General features: G+C 57.4%; 2 protein-coding genes and 1 long non-coding RNA gene across 3 annotated transcripts in view; 2 read left to right on the top strand and 1 right to left on the bottom strand.

The window, feature by feature from the left end:
• INPP5A (inositol polyphosphate-5-phosphatase A) overlaps nucleotides 1–3,026 on the bottom strand; it is a 184,306-nt gene extending 181,280 nt beyond the window's left edge. The window contains exon 1 of the mRNA XM_057308434.1: nucleotides 3,008–3,026. The gene's annotated coding sequence lies outside the window, so the exon portion shown is untranslated. The remainder of the gene's footprint in view (nucleotides 1–3,007) is intronic.
• On the top strand, nucleotides 451–8,669 carry LOC123000760 (uncharacterized). The gene is made up of 3 exons (XR_006408975.3): nucleotides 451–590; nucleotides 3,829–4,331; nucleotides 5,715–8,669. It is a non-coding gene; the product is annotated as an uncharacterized LOC123000760 (long non-coding RNA).
• Nucleotides 8,670–13,577: 4,908 nt separating this feature from the next.
• Nucleotides 13,578–15,737, top strand: LOC113251685 (uncharacterized). The gene is made up of 3 exons (XM_026493674.3): nucleotides 13,578–13,767; nucleotides 14,903–15,105; nucleotides 15,365–15,737. Exons 1-3 carry the CDS (start codon nucleotides 13,714–13,716, stop codon nucleotides 15,735–15,737), a joined length of 630 nt encoding a protein of 209 aa, XP_026349459.1. The 5' UTR covers nucleotides 13,578–13,713.
• The last annotated feature ends 433 nt before the right edge of the window (nucleotides 15,738–16,170 follow it).

Consider the following 16,170-nt stretch of genomic DNA (forward strand, 5'->3'; position numbering starts at 1 on the left):
CACCACCGCTGCTGCTGAGGCGAGTCCCGCCCGGAGCCGGGGCGCGGGCCGTGCGCGGGGCGGGGCGGGGCGTGCGCGGGGCGGGGCGTGCGTGGGAGGGGCGGGGCCTCTGGAGGGGCGGGACCTCGGGCGGGCTGCCAGGGAAAGCCCCGCAGGGGCGGTGCTGCTGGAGGGGCGGGGCGTCGGAGGAAGGGGCGGGGCTACTGGGAGCGGGACAGGGACTGCAGAGAGACCCAGCGCGGGGCGGGGCGGGGCGCGGCCTCACGGGGGCGCGGCCTGCGAGGGGCACTTCTGCGTGGGCCCGGGCTGCTCCTCCACCGCCCTCCCGTCGGTCACCGGCCGCCCCGCCCCGCCCCTCCCCGCGCCGAGGGAGCCCACTGTCTCCGCCCTCTGCACTCCTGTGACGTCACGCCCCGGCAGCGACCGTGCCTCTTAAAGGGGCAGCGCGCTGACCCGCGGTCAGCGCTGCAGGAGCAGAGGGGCTCCTAGTGGGGTGGTCGTGTGGCCCGCGACTGACCCACGGAAGTGGAAGGCGGCGTCCGGGGACATTTAATTAACTCTCACAGAGGCCGCGTGAGCCCCCGCCCGAGGTGGGGTTCAGAGAGGCGTGGAGGCCTGGGCGGGACAGCGGCGCAGGAGGGGAGATGGGCGGGGGTCTAGGGGCAAGGGGACGCGAGGCGGAGTCCTCGGGGAGGGGGGCGTGGCCGGGGCTGCGGGAGTCGGCGTCTCAGGGCGGGGTCGTGGGCCCCCGGGACGAGGTCTCGCGAGTGGGGCTCGGGGTCCCAGGCGGATCTCATAAATGTGACCAGTGAAGCGTTTTCAGGCAGAGGCTGTCAACCGGCGCCTGGGCGCGCAGCACGCCTCTGCGCCCCCGTCCCCTGCCCAGGCCAGCGCCCAGAGAGCTGTACCCGCGTGGCTGAGATGGGGTGGTCAGAGCCAGGACCAGCGTCCTCCAGGCTGGCCTTCAGCAGCTGTGCGCTCTGTTAACCTGCAGGGTCGGTAGGGACAGCAGGCAGCTGTGCCTTTGCCAAGGAAGGCATCCCCTCTGAAGTTAATTGGGGGATCCTGCTTGCAGCGACCACCTAGCCTCTCCACCAAAACCCATTTGACTTAGAAACCAGTGTCTAATTCATTTAATAGGCGGATTCACGCCCACCCAGAAGTGGTAAGGTGAAGACCCAGCCTCCAGGGTGTCTGTATGTGGAGATAGGGTCTACAGGGAGGTAATTCAGGTTGAATGGGGCCATAAGGGTGTGTCCCTTTCTCAATAGAATTAGTGTCCTTATAAGAAGAGACCCCAGAGCACATGCTGTCCTCCACACAGCCTCCCACTCCCAACAGAAATCAAAGAAGAGGTCATGTGAATGGACAGAAGGTGGCTGTGGACAGCCAGGAAGAGAGAGCTCTCACCAGAAACCAGCCCCTGTGGGAACTTGATCTCAGAATTTGGGCATCCAGAACTGCGAGAAATAAGTTTTTGTTGTGTAAGGCACCTACTGTGGGGCATTCTGTTGTGGCGGCCCGACCTGACCAATACAGCATCTCTCGTTTACCTTTTTACAAAATCAGAGCATGCTCTCTACCTTTCATAGAGAGCAAATGAAGAGGTGTCACCGATGCCCGGGACCTGCTTCCTAAGAAGTAGTGTCACCTCCTTCCCTGTCCTCTGGCTGAGTCTCCCCTCACACCTCTGCACTCCCTGGCCGAGGAAACTCACCTGCAAACACATGAGCTTGCTTACTCTGAGACCGTGCCTGAATTAGAGAACACCCAGCCCTGTGCCCCACCCTTGCCCAGCACCCACCCTCCTGGCTTCCCTGTTTGACCCCTCCCGCCATCTCCAAGCTGCCAACAGGCCTTTCCATCTGGTAGACATGCTTGCCCTTCGCCTGCACAAAGAAGGATTTGCAGCCCACCAGCATCTGCCCCTCCTCCACCCAGCCATCCCCTGCTCGGTCATGCCATCAGCTCACAAGCATGCTACAGTGTCTCAGATCCTATGAAGTCCCCCTTTGTCCTATGCCCCTCTTCACCCTCCCATCTCTGCTCTGTTTGCTGCAAAACTTCTCCGGAAGTGACCAGTCCGCCCCAAGTGCCAAAGGGCCACTCTTCCAGGCCCTTGACTACTGCTTGTGCCCACACCCCAACGGGGCCATCCTCACGGTTAGTACTGGCTTCCTAATTCAGCGGCCAGTCCCCACCCCTGGCTTCCACCCACCTGACTTACTCCCCAGAAACAGGGTCTGCCCTGGTGACTGTGATGTTCCCGATCTTGGTCCTCCCCTGGCTGCCCATCCCCTCAGCCTCTTTTGCTTTCTCCTCCCGATGCTCCACCTGGAGCCGTGGGCTCCCCGGGCTTGGTCCTGGCACCTCCTTCCTTGGTACACACTTCTCCATGAGCCTGCTGCCGCACTGGGAAGGGCTGTCTCAAAGCCAGCAGACGGCAACAGAGTCCAGAGTCACTCCTTGCTTCGGAGGCTCACACTCCAAAGTGCCCGCTCACTGATGCATGGAGCCCATGGCCACCTCAGGTCCACGGCAGCCTTGTTTGACTCTGTGCCCCAGAGACGAGTTCACTGGCTTCTTCTGGCCCATCTGGCCTCTCAGATGTTCCTTCCTCCTTCAGACTCCCTCCTCCCTCCCGACCCACCCACCAAATGCCATGCGCACCATCACATCAGCTTTCCTTTCCCCTCTGCCTGTTGAGTCAGCCTCCCTGCACACAGGTGCAGCCCCCCACAGAGAAATAACAAATATGTACCATGTGAAGCAGTGCCACGTCAGAGCCATCACCATGTCTGGGTCCAGCGCTACCTGACCTCCAGAGAGAGACTGAACCCTAACCTCATCTAAGTTAAAATCATGGGTAAAAGGGAGGCTTATTTTTTCTTACATGTCCTTTTTTGCCTTTGGAATGTTGTCCATGTCTGGATGTTTCCTTTGCCAAAAGAGTAGTAGTATTTTTTAAGTTTTGCAACTCATTATAAGTTTTGCAAAGCCCACTTACCCAGCTTCAGGAGAGGCTTGGCACCCCCTGGCATCTGGGTCTGGATCTGCCCCCCAGCAAGCAGGGCAGAGGAGGGAAGGTGGAGGCAGCCAGCGGCGTGACATCGATTCTTCCGCAGAAACCCACGTGCTCCAACCCAGCCTCCTTGGCCAGATGCTCTCAGGGCTCCCAGAGAGAGTTTGGCCAAGTCTTTCGTTAGACAACAATATGCTGTCAGCTGTTGTTTTAAAAAGGACAGCGCATTAGCCGCTAATATCATATCATGACTTAGTTTAAGACAGTAACCAATTTATTTATGGATTCATATCATCCTATGGTTGAGAGGTTCACAGATAGGATTCCTCATCCACAAACATGCTTAAAAGTCGTCTTTCAGCAGATAGATGGATAGATGGACGGCGCTCTGTGGTTGCAAAGTGTGTTTTAATCATGTGGTCATCAACTTCAACACTCCTGCTGGGGGGGTCACTCTTAGTCCGCTGTATATAGCACACTGGGTCCAAGGTCTCACTCAAGTTGATTTTCTGCGTAGTGCCTCGCCAGACCCACAGTGAAGGAGTCCAGGGCTCTGTCCTCTTGGTGACGGGCTGGACTCAGTTTCTTTAGCCAGAGGCATATTTGCTGTTAGTAAGTTAATGGGCGGCTTGTTATTTCACACTCATCTGGGAAAGGGAGGTTTCTTTCCTTCTGAATTATTTGGATTCTTTCTTCATTAATCAGCTCTCTTTGGTAACAGCGATCACTTTGTTACGCTGCATTTGTTAATGCAATCCCGCTCTAATTTCAGCTGGCTTTGTTTTTTTTGTTTTGTTTTGTTTTAGAAATCGACACGTTCTTTCTAAAATATATATGGAAATGAAAGTACCTAGAACAACCAAACGAGTTTTGAAAAAAAGAACAAAACTGGGGTACTCACACTGCCTGATTTCAAGACTTATAAAGCTGTTATAATCGAGACAGTGTTTTGTTGGCGTAAGGATGGGCACGCGGAGCAGAGGAACAGAGTAGAGAACCCAAAAGCAAACCCACATCCATGTGGTCCAATGGTTCAGACAAAGATGCTGATTCAATGGCACAGAATTGTCTTTTCGATGAATGGTGCTGGGATCCGCTGGATATGCACGTGGAGCAAAGCAAACCCTGACTGACCCCTAACACACACAACACCAAAATTAGCTGGACATGGATCACAGACCCTCGAACAAAAGCAAAAGCTATAATACTTCCAGAAACACAGGAGAATATGTTTGAGACCTCAGAGCAGGTGAAGATTTCTCAGAGAGGAGGACACCAAAAGCACTACCCAAGAATGAAAGAAAAAAAGGTAAGTTGCACATTATCAAAATTTCCAAGTTACGCTGTTTTGGCTCCAAAGTCCATCATGAGGCTGGAGAGCGTGTGAGGATACCACGTGGCGGTAGCAACAGTGTGGCGGAGTCTCAGAAACGCCACGCTGAGTGAGAGCCGGGCACAGAGAGTAGGGACCACCCGATTCCATCCCTCAGTTCTAGGAACGGCAGCTGTGCCCCACCGTGGCGGGAGCAGGCCGGCGGCCGCCCTGCGGACACAGGAGGACCCGGTGCGGAGCAGCAGGAGGGCGGGTGCCGTTGGGCGGGAAATACTCCCATCTGGATTGCAGCAGTGTGACATGTGCACACATTTGTCAAAACTCACGGAACGGCCTGTTCAACTCAGATGGATTTCACTGGACACAAGCGGCACCTCGAGGCTGACCTTCCGAAATGAATGAATGGTGATGTTTAGGGACCTCTATTTCTCACGCTTGACGACATAAACCCAAATCCTCTAAAATCAGAAAGTTGGTTTTAAACTCGTTTGTCGCCGTAACCTGAACTGAAAAGCAAATTAGGGTCCTTGCTTGCGGGTTTATTGTGAAAATCCTCGTGTGTTGTTCCCGAAACACCCAAACGTGTGGAATCAGTGTTCTCTCCCAGGACCTGCCATCTGTGGCTCACCCTGCGTGGGGAATGCAGCCTATCATCTCCCTAAAAATCCAGGGGGGGGTTCCGAATCCTAAGTTACATTTAGTCCCAAGGGTTTTGGGTAAGAGATTGTGGAGCTTTAATTGGAACAATGCAGGAAGAAACAGACCACATTCAGACGTGCGCGTTTCATGCCTTAGAAAAGGTGCTGCGAGCGTCATGTATCTCGAAACATAATAGCAAGAGGCTGCACTGACAGCTTCCCCTTCATCGGAGCCCGCAGAGCTGGCTGCACCTGGGTCCTGGGGCCGTGTGTGGCCTGCCGCAGGCTTTCTGTCCCAACCCACCCAGGTAGGGAGCCAGGGAGGGACACGGGGGCACCTGCTGGGAAGAGGTCTGGGCCCTGAGAAGCGACCCCTGCTCCAAAGAGCATCACGCATCCTCTCCCGGGTGCAGAGTGGGGTGGTGGCCGCTTGTGGCTCACGTCCGTCCCCCCTGCTCCACCAAGTGAAACATAATCCTCTGTGGACGCGAGTCCCTGATCAGAGGCTTGGGCATACTATCACAGACGCACCTGTGACACTGTACCTGTCACCAGTCCTCGACCGTGAGGTTGCGTAGCTCTTGGAGAGAAAGCCCAAATCCGCAGGCGGGACACAGTTGCAGGCTTTCCCATTCTGCTCCATAGACCTTCAATTTACCCTGTTTGATTTGTTCTTCATCAGCTCCATAAGGTTAATGGCACCCATCATTGTTGCCAACAGGTTGACCCATCCAGCCTGGGCTTGTGATCTGGACCCCTCCATCGCTCACTCTGAGAGCGCTGGCCAATCCCCGCATTTGCCTGGGGCCCTACCAGGGAACGAGCTTCTCATGGCTGTTTTCATCCCACTGGACTTTGGAGGAGATCGGAGTGGTCGTTAGTCTACCGTCTCCAATGCTCTGCAGTGAGATGCGTGTGTGAGCATGCAAGGCCCGCTCCTCCCGTCGGGCAGTTAGCTCCTCTCCTTTGGCAGGAAGAACAAGGCGTTGACGCGGCCAAGATAGCTGCATAAAATTACGCAGGCAGAAAATGTCACCACGTCCTGGGATTCAGGCAAGCAAGTGCCCACCAGATGGCCGCAGGGCCTGCAGCAGACCTGCTGGGGACACGCCCCCAGCCAGGAGCTAGCCCTTTGTGCCAAAAGGACAAATCGTTTCCCAAATCACCAAGAGTCCCCAGTGATAATGAAAACCAAGTCAGGAAAATTACACAAGCAGAGTCTGTCTCCGGGTTGGCAATGCTCTTTTAACGTGATCAGGGCTTCCGACGGGGTGTCAGTTCACGCTGAGGATAAAGCCAGAGTACCATGATTTTCTCCTGTGGACGCACATTTGGAGTGCCAGCTCTCGCTCCAATAATCAGCACCACGGGTGTTGGCAAAGCAGTCTCCACGTTTCCAGGATTCTCAACTCAGCTATAATTTCTACTTTGCAATTCTGTATTCATGAAATCAGGTTTGTAAAGATTCACGTCTATCGTCCATTGTTCGAATCTTCGGAAGACCAAACATGTCCCAACAGTATTTTAAAGAACCCCCGCAAGCGAGTATCTAAGCCCTCAGTCAAGGGCATTTTGTGAGTGTGGGTCTCTTTCCCCTTTCCTCTGATCTCCATGTAGAGCAGGTCCCACCGGCTGGATGCATTGGCGCACTCAGAACGGGAAGCGTGCTGGCCCGTGGGAACTCAAGCAGCTGGGACCGACGGACAGACAGGCAAGTGTGCACAGGAATAAATGATCTCATGAGGTTGAAATAAGGTAGTAAGGTACATGCTGTTAAATGTTTATGTCACTGTAAGCAGTAGGCCGTTCGAAATCCAGCCGCACTAGTGATACAGCACATTTCTGGTAAAACGGATTTTCCAGTGATTTGTGTTTGCTGACAATCACGTTTGCTTTGGGGGACCCTCATCGACGACGTCCCGTCAGTAGGCCTGTTCCTTCGTCTCAAAGGAGAGTGGCAGGAGCTCTGGCGTGCTGTCGTGGCCTACGACGGCCAAGCGCTCCGGGTGCTGTGTGCCGTCCTATAGCGCAGGACTGAGTGTCAGACATGGACTCTGACGCGGGTTCTCTTCGAAGTGTGAGCAGTTCCCACAACAGCTTGGGGTGAACGGAAAGTAGGCCCCGAGGCTCGGACGTCTCCCTGGGACCCATCCCTGGCGGACCTGGACTCCTGGACCGAGGGTGGCGGGAGGCCGCTGGGGAAGGTGGGAGGACGACCTTCAGGAGCAGGAAGAGGCAAGGCCCGGCTGGCCAGGGAGGCGTGGGGACGCAGGGGCAGGGGGAGACTTGGCGGGCCTTCCTCCCTGCAGAGTGGAAATCAGAGCTGAGAGGGGTTCAGGGCTGCGTGGAGGGCGCCGGATCCTGGGATCGAGTCACAGCTCAGCGGCAGGGTCCGTCACTGATGGGAGGCAAGAGTCCTGCACAGACTCGGGGAGCAGATGTGCCTTCACACCAGCGGCCTGTTTCCGGCAAGGTCCAGGCAGAGCCCCCTAACATCTAATCAAAGAGGGGAATGCTGTCGGCGCTTGAAACAGTCCGTCTGTGAAGGGAGCGTGTCCCTGCACAGCATCTCCTCGTGCTTAACAGGGGGCGTCCTGCGTTCAGGCTGAAATCCCTCTCACTGTATTTTAGAGCTAGTTGTTCTGAGTTTAAAAAAAAGAAAAGGAAAACAAAGAGCTGATTGCTACACCCTCTGAAATCGCTTTTCATACAGTGGAGGACAATCTTAACTTGCTACTTGAGACCGGTCTGCTTGTGGCTGGACACCATCCGGCCTCGTCCGGGTACCGGCCATCCTTCAGGGTCGTCCGGGACGCCAGACCTCACCCTTGTCCCAAGGGTTCCTTTCAAATCTCCTTCTATTTAAAATATTTACTTATTTCTAGCCAGTAATCCTGATGAAACAGGTTCACTCATGAAAACAGTAATGACTTTGGTATAATTACAATTAACACACCTAGAAATACCTCCTTGCTCATTTACACAAGCTGCTTTAATTCACCATTTGTGCGTAACCAAGGATAATTTGAATCTAATGAGAAAAATTAGGAAAAACCAAATATTTCATTTTCCAATTATATCTATTTATGGGGTTCCTTTGCCTCCTCAATTAAACAGAAATACATCATTAGTAATGTCAAGAGAATTCTGATATTATATGATACATTCTTTTGTCTAGTAGGAATTATTTATCACCCTTTCAATGATAAAATTTAAATACGTTAGTCTCAAAACAGGCCTTTCTACTAATGCAAAGATTCTTATATGTCCTTCAGTGCAATTTCCTTTTTTTTGAAAAAAATGTCATACATACTTCCCAAGTGTATTTCCGGGTATTTTTATCTTTTGTCCTGTCATTAGGACCACGACCGTCTTCTTCCACACGTTTCAAACTAGCATAGTTTGTACGCAGAAGCACAACTTAATATAAATGTGCATTTAACATTTAAAAACTATCGCGTCTGGTTTTCTCTCTATAATAACTTCCTAGACATTCTCTCGATTTTCAGACAGGCAATCACATTAATAACGCTTGATATTAAGGTTTTAATGCTATTTAAAGCTAAGTTAAGTTGCACCTGAAAATGAAAAATATAGGACAGATTTTTTTTTAAACTACAAATAGATTTAACTAAACTGTTTGGTTTTTGAAATATGAGTCAAATAAAATATTTACTTTACGACGTGTCTTATAATTTTTTAAATGATGTACCTTTTTTTAAAGATTATATTTATTTACCTGAGAGAGGGAGAGAGAGCGCGTGGGTGCTCGCACAAGCCGGGGGAGGGGCAGAGACAGAGGGAGAAGCAGACTCCCCGCTGAGCAGGAAGCCTGATGAGGGACTCGATCCCAGGACCCTGGGATCATGACCTGAGCCAAAAGCAGATTTTTTTTTTAAGATTTTATTTATTTATTTGACAGAGAGAGAGAGAGACAGCCAGCGAGAGAGGGAACACAGGCAGGGTGAGTGGGAGAGGAAGAAGCAGGCTCCCAGCAAGGAGCCTGATGTGGGACTCGATCCCAGGACCCTGCGATCATGACCTGAGCCGAAGGCAGACGCTTCACCGACTGAGCCACCCACGTGTCCCATAAACGAAGTGCCTTGAAGGGTAAACCATTTGGAGCATCCACGAGAGCAAGGGCAGCCCCGCAGGCCATGCCGGCCGTGGACGGGGCTCTGCCCATGCAGCCCATGCCCCGCGGCATGGGTGTCTTTCACTTTTGGTTTGCTTGGGTCACAGCTTCCTTCTGCCAACGCCAGCGGAGGCTGGCCAGAGTCACTGGTCCAAACCCCAGCTGCAGAATAACAGGTGGTTCTGCTACCCACTCAGCACCTGGCACCTCACCCTTCGACCTTCAAGTGACCCTGGTCAATTAGTGCAACAGTTGCCTTAACCAAAAGATTCACTCAAAACTCAAAGCCTGCTGAGAAACCGCAGATTTCGCCTCTTCCAGCCAAAGCCCAGGAAACACATCGGACAGGAGGCCCTGGAATTTCAGGAAGTGAGAACCACTATCCCCTGCCCCCCCCCCCCCCGGCCCCGGCATGGACCAGCTTGTTTCTGCAGCCCCTCTCCGGGCTGCAAGGCTGGACCGGCCCCGGAGAAGGCACGCTTCCCCTGCCCCCCACCTGGTTTCCCAGCATGCCCTCTTCCTCCACCTGGATGCGACGCCCAGGGGTGCCTTGGCAAGGACGTGGGAGAGGGGGCCATACCCGGATGACAGATGACACGGACAGGACCTGGGGCTGATTGGGGAAGCCAATGGCAAGGCCGGATTGGGGTGCAGTGGGGTCTCCCCAGAGCGCAGAGATGGAACCTGCAGGAACACTTCCTAACACGCACACGATTCAGAGAAAGTGCATGGTCCTGGTCCAGGTGAACCACTGCTTCTTCAGCAAGACTTTCTTCCCCGGTTCCTCATCCAAGCTGCCGAGCGCAGACAGTGGTCCCTGTGACGGTTCCCTCCTTTCTCACAGAGGGCACGTCCGAGCCTGCGTCCTCCAGGGAAGGGGGCATAGCAGGGCCACAGACACACACAGGGCTCTACTCTCCTGCCCACCTGGGGGGAGGGACATGGATCTGGGCTCTTGCCCATCTGTGCTCCGTCCTTCGGAATCTACTGGGCTCCTCCCGGGGATGCGGCATGGATGCCCTGCCGACTCTGGGATGTCCACCTCCTTTCCTTGCGGGTTTCCTGAACAGTGTGGTTTCCGAGGGAACACCACTAGCTCAGGACCACCCTGCACAGCAGGCTGGGCTCCCTCAGGGGTCCCAAAGGTGCTGGGCCCCCTGCCCACTCCCTGTCTGTGGGAAGCAGGTATACTCACTGCACACTTCCCCTCCGGGCCAGCCAGATCCCCCCTTCCTAGGGACCCCTCTCCCCTTGTCTGCTACTCCCACGGGCACTGAGCTTATTGTTTGACAGGACTGTGCAGGGTCCAGGGGGCTTTGCTGCCTGGGCCTGGGGATGGGGCAAGATGCAGCCCCTTCCAAGGAAGCTCTCTGTAGAAGCCACAAAGAGGCCAGGCCATCTGCAAAGACAGCAAAGCAGGAGCTGGAGGGACAGACAGACAGAGACAGGCCAACAGAGCCTGAGAACGCTGGAGGCAGAAAAGAGGGAGACTGAGGCCCAGGGGCCCTGACGGCATCTGAGCCCTGCCCAGGGCCCGCTGGCCCTGGGCTTCCAGAGGCGGCCTCACTCGGGGCCTGCTGGGCCCTGCAAGACAGCGGCGGGGCTCAGATGTGCTGTCCGGTCCAGCCTCGGATGACACACCCCAGGGCAAGGCTTTGACGGGGTGCTGCTGGAAGCATGGGGACAAGTGACTGTATAACTCTGGGGTTCCTCGTGGTGACTGACATCAGGCTGGAAGGGGGCTGGGGGCAGTTGCTGTCGGAGGAGATGCCATGCAAGTCTTGGGCCAGAGGTAAAGGACTGTATTAGGTTTGTCCTGGAGTACTCACGAGACCAGAAACAAAACCTTCACAAGAATCGAATTTGAGCCAAGGGAGGAGACCTGCTTCGTGGGCAAGCCACATCTGTGCCATCACCGGTGGAATGTCAGCTCAGGCCCTGCAAGGGGTCCCTGGCTGCGGACAGGTGGCAGGGCTGGGAGCATGACCAGTCCTGCAGGGCGAGGGGAGGGGACGGCCTGGCCAGAGCCTGGGGACTGCCTGTGTGGGCCATGGTCCCACAGCCCAGGGCGGGAAGGTTGGGAAGACATGCCCCTGCTGTCCTCTCCCTGGCCCTCCCTGCCTGGACCCAAAAAAGCCCTCAGTAGGCGAGCCTGGGCTCAGCCTCTAGGCCAGAGCAGAGGGGAAATGGTGGTCAGGTGTGGGATAGAGGAAGAACGAGCATCATTCCCACCCAAGATCCTTCAGCTCTTTTCCCAAGATCGGGCAGGGAGGGCATGCTCACCTTCCCCAGGCTCACCCCAGGCTTGCTGCACAGGACGTGGTGGACCCCGGGGGCATCGGGCTCTGCAGGGGGTGGGCAGGTGGCCAGGCTGCACCCTTGCGGAGGAGGCCCCTTCCTTCCCCCCAAGAGGTCACTGGGGTCAGCAGCCCCCAGGTGGTGGCTTTTCTTGCAGAATCAGTGGAAGGGCTTCTTCTCTTAGCCCTCAAGAAACAATGACGAATTTACTCTAAGAACCAATTTCAGTACACTCATTCCCCTGCAGACCGTCCTGCCGGGCAGCCAAATAGAGTCAGGACATTGGCCTAGAACTGGCTTAGGAGCGTGCCCAGGACATGGGGTGTGGGATGGCCTGTCCCGCAGGACGTGGCTCCTGGCAGCCCCACCAGCCCCTAACCCTGCTCAGCCTCAGGCGGGAGCATGGAACCTTTCCTCAACTTTCCTGCTCTCCTGGCGGAAACCCGTTCCTAGGCCAGGCTACTTCTGCTGGGATCCTGCTGCTCCTGGCCAGTGGGGCCATCCCCTCCTCCTGTGATCCAGGTTTGCATGGTGCTGCCCTCTCCATGGGGCTCCCCAGTGGTGCTCTGACGTCCTGGTTCTAGGAGTCCCTCTTGGCAGCCCCGGGCCCCATCAACGTGTGCTTCACTGAGTCATGGGCGGGACCGTGCTGAGCTCCTGGTAGGTGTGGCCTTTCTCTCCTTCCTGGAAGGCCCAGGCTCAGCCCAGCAGTGGGGGTCCTGGGGCCTCAGGGTCCTGCAGCCAGCTGTGTTTGCAAGAGCCAGGGAGTGCAGCCCCTAGGGCAGAGCAGACAGAGAGCAGAGGACGGGCTCTAAGGATTGGCTACTGGCTGTGCAGTGGGGTTCAGAGAGACCAGGCTCAGCAGATGACCTGGAAGGACCTGGCTGTGGTCAGCCCCAGAGCCGCAGAGTGGGGAGGGGAGGAAGAGGAAGTGGATTGGGGGAGGGGCTGAGGAGCGTTCTGGCATAGACCGCTGCCTCTTGCCTCCAGCCCTCATCCTCCATGGTGTGGGCCCCAGGGCAGGAGGACAAGGAGGGAAGGAGGTCAGGCCCAGGACCCCAGGGCCTTGTGAGCCACCAGCCTGCAGACACTCGCCCCCCGTCCCCGTGAGACTCTCTGCCCTGTGCGGTTGAGGCATGACGGCATCTGGTCAGGGGAGCACAGACCCTCATGGGTGCCCCCGCATGCCCTCAGCCGGCGAGAGTGTGCTGGGACTGCTCTAAACCGGCTCTTGGTGTCACTGCTTCCAGGGAGCCTGGGGAGTCTCCTTGGTGCCATTTGGGCGCTACAGTGACCAGCTCGGTCAGAGGCTTGTGCTCACCGTGCCCCCGGGGAGGCCGCTCACCTGTTGCCTGCACCTGCAGAGCACAAGGGCCCTCTTCCCATACTGGCCAGATCCGGGGCGGCCTGGGGGCCCCAGGGAACTCTGCTGGGCTCCACCCTAAAGCCCAGATGCAGTCCTGTCCACTTTCTGGTAGACAGGAAGGCAGTGCTGGCCCGGGACCCCGCCCTCAGGAAAGTGAGCACTGGGGGTGGCGGGGGACGTGGAGGACTCTGGCAGCAGCTCGGCTCTCCCCTTTCGGGCGTGTCCTGGAGAGGCGGCAGCCCCTCGGAGAGCCTGTCCACAAGGGAGGCGATCCATGCTGGTAGGGAGGAGCGCAGGGCTCCGGGCGTCTCCCTCAGCTCCAGAGGGACCTCGGGCAAACCACCGTACTTCCCAGCCTCGGTGTCCCCATCGGCGGAGGGGGTGCACAGCAGTGGGGTTGGCCCCCAGGGCTGTGTGAGGACAGCAGCAAGCAGGGAAGGACCACAGCCAGTCCCTGCCCCGGGGCACCAGGGTTTCTGGGTTCAGCCCCCAGTCTGGGCTAACTGCTGTGCTGAGTCGTGAGGGGAGCCGGCCCGGCTCACACACAGCCCTCCAGACCATGCACAGGAAAGTGACTTCACGGGACGTCTGCTAGTCACCTGACTTTCAAAACATGAGCACAGCAACCCCAAGTTACATAAAGAGAAGCGCTTTCTGGCTGAGTGCGCCCTCCTGACGGCCTCCCGCCAGCCCTCGGTACAGAGCCAACCGTCTTTAACCTCGGGAAAGGCAAACCAGAGAGGCCCCGCTCCAGGCTATTTTAAGCACGGACTTAAAAAGTAAAAGCAGCTGTAAAGTGAAAAGTTTTAGGAACATTTCCATTTCCTGGAGTGATGGACGGAGAGCCTGGCCCGGGCAGCGCGGTCCTCTGTTGGCAGAGACGCCGCCGCCAGGCCTCCCGGCCAGACCCCGGCTCTGGGTATGGCGCGTCCTGGCCTCGGGCAGGCAGCCCGGTCTGGCGGTCTGGTGAGCCGTGTAAGTGCCGAGTTTCGGTGATTCATCGGGGTGGGGGGTGCCGGGCAAAGGCCGAGGCGGGCGTGGCCAGAAGGGCCCCACCACAGGCGGGACTCCGCGGGAGCAGAGGACACCCTGCGCTGCCCCTCCCACAGCCAGCCCTGCAGTGGGCCTCCATCTTCCTGCACAACTGCCTCCAGGGCCCAGGCCAGAGTCCTCCTTGGGCCTGGAGACCCTCCCCGCATTCCTCTGTTGCCCAAGGCGCCTGCCCTGCCCAGAGGCCTCAGGCCCAGATTCCTGAGCAGATGGGAAACCACCCCCCCTAGGGGCTGAATGCACCCCCGCACTCAGTAGCTCCTGCCCAAAAGCCCGAGCCAACGAACTGCTCTGGGCTGGGGGCTCTGCCTAAAGACTGAGCTGGGACCCCCAAAATATCACCCCTGACAACAGGGCCCCAATGAAGACGGAGGTTTCTTTCAGTTCCAGTGGCGAGGGGCAGGGGCCCTCTGGAGTGCCCACCAGCCACTGCCCCGGCCTGCCCCGTCCCAGGACCCGGCACAAAGTGCGTCTAGGCCCTAGGAAGGGGGATGGCCCGCATGCCCAGGCTGCCATGGGGGGGTCTGCAGGACTGGGGGTCCCACACCAATGTGCCCACCTGGCTTGGGGCCTGCCTTTGCCTCTGGACTGGGTCCACCCTGTCCCCTCAGTCTGAGGCTGGGGAGGGCCCAGCAGAGTGGTCATGGAGGTGGCCCTCCACTTCCTGGTCTGTGTCCTCAGTTCCCCTCTCCCTCTGTGTGTCCCTCACCCCAAGTCTGCCAAGTCCACTGGTGGGCCTGGCCATGTCCAGTGTCGATGGGGCTGGACACCTGCACACAGACCACAGGTCTCAGTGTAGCCGCCCGCCCCCCCCCCCCCCAGCAAGAGTGTTCAGATGTGGGCCAGTGCTGAGGGTCCTGTCTCGGGTCTGAAGGGCTCCTGCACCTGGAGGGGTTCACAAAGGGTGATGAGCTGGTGGGATCCCACCCGTGGGGGTAGCTTGGGATCCTTGAAGCCCTCTTTCCCTACTGGTCCCCTGCTTCTGGTCCAGGGATAGTCCTGCCTCCAGCCCCGGGCTTACCTGTCTTGGGCCCGACTGTTGGCTTTTTGACTCTCGTAGGGAGAAGGCTCTTTGCCCAAGCAACCCTCTGTCCCACCCGGACACAAGAGTGCCCATAGGGGCCTGGACATTGTCTGCTCCCAGGACCTGGGCCCTATCCTGTGTAGGGACACACAGCACTCACGGCTTGGTGGGCAGCCTGCTGGTCCATCGCCTGGGGAATCCAAGCACCTACCACCTTCGTGGGGGCTGGTCTGCTCTAGGTGAGAGGAGGGGAGGGAGGGTCCCAGGCTTGGGAAGGGGGAGGGGAGGAGGGAAGGAGGAAGGAGGGGAGAAGACAGAGGAGGAAGGAAAGGGACGAGGGAGCAGAGGGAGGGAGGGATGGGAACACAGGCTCTGGTCCAAAAGTGGGATTTCTAGAAATGAATCAAGCACCAGGAGAAAGACGCTCCGTCTGTGACCCCTGAGCGCATGGTCTTACCTTGTCTGTGTCCTTCTTGCTCCCTGGGCTGCTGTGCAAAGCCCGCCTCCCCCCGCAGTTCTAGGGGAAGCCCAATACGAGGGGACCCCAGCCACCCACTCTCCTCTTCCCTGGAGGCCCACAGTGCCCGTGCTCAGCTCGCCGCAGGCCCGGCTAGCGGTACGGACGGCCTGCACCACTACCCAGCACGGAGCCGGAGGTGGCCAGCAAGGGGATGCTGCTGCTGACCGTGCTGACGCAGAGGGCGCGTGGAGGGCGCGCCCCAGCCAGCAGGCCCCTGTTTTCTCTTTGCTGCCGCCACCTGCCTGGGACATGAGTGTGGGGAGGCTGGACCCGGGGCTGCACACATGCCTTTGTCTCTCTCTCATCACCCCAAATCAGATGTCTCCTCTTAAAGCTCGGCTTTTACTTTGAGCAAAAAGATAAATGTGGATTTTTATTTTCTCATTAGGGCGGTGTGAACGGGTAGGTCTGACACCCCCTGCCGCATTTACCCCCAGCCCTCCTCACTCACTCCTGACTCCGCACCTACACTCCCTCTGGGGCAGGGGTCCCTCCGTCCTGACGCACATGTGCTGCCAGCTCACCTGTGCACGCCTATGTCCCCTGCAAGGTGGGTCCAGGCAGGCACTCGTCCTCACCCGGGCTCCAGCTTGAAGAGGCCGTCAGCAGCTGGCGTCTGGGTGGCACGTGGCAGACCAGCCTGGGAGGCCGGCTTCACTCGGTCCTGATGCCGGGCAGCTCACGTAGGCTGGCATCTCTTCCAGGGTCACCTTCGCCATGGGCTGAGTCCGCGGGCCCCAGTGAAGCGGCCGTGCCCCTTCCTTGGGCCGAGGCTGTGGGGCTG

The sequence above is a fragment of the Ursus arctos genome, unplaced genomic scaffold, assembly GCF_023065955.2.
Source record: "Ursus arctos isolate Adak ecotype North America unplaced genomic scaffold, UrsArc2.0 scaffold_7, whole genome shotgun sequence".
Taxonomy (NCBI): Eukaryota; Metazoa; Chordata; class Mammalia; order Carnivora; family Ursidae; genus Ursus; species Ursus arctos.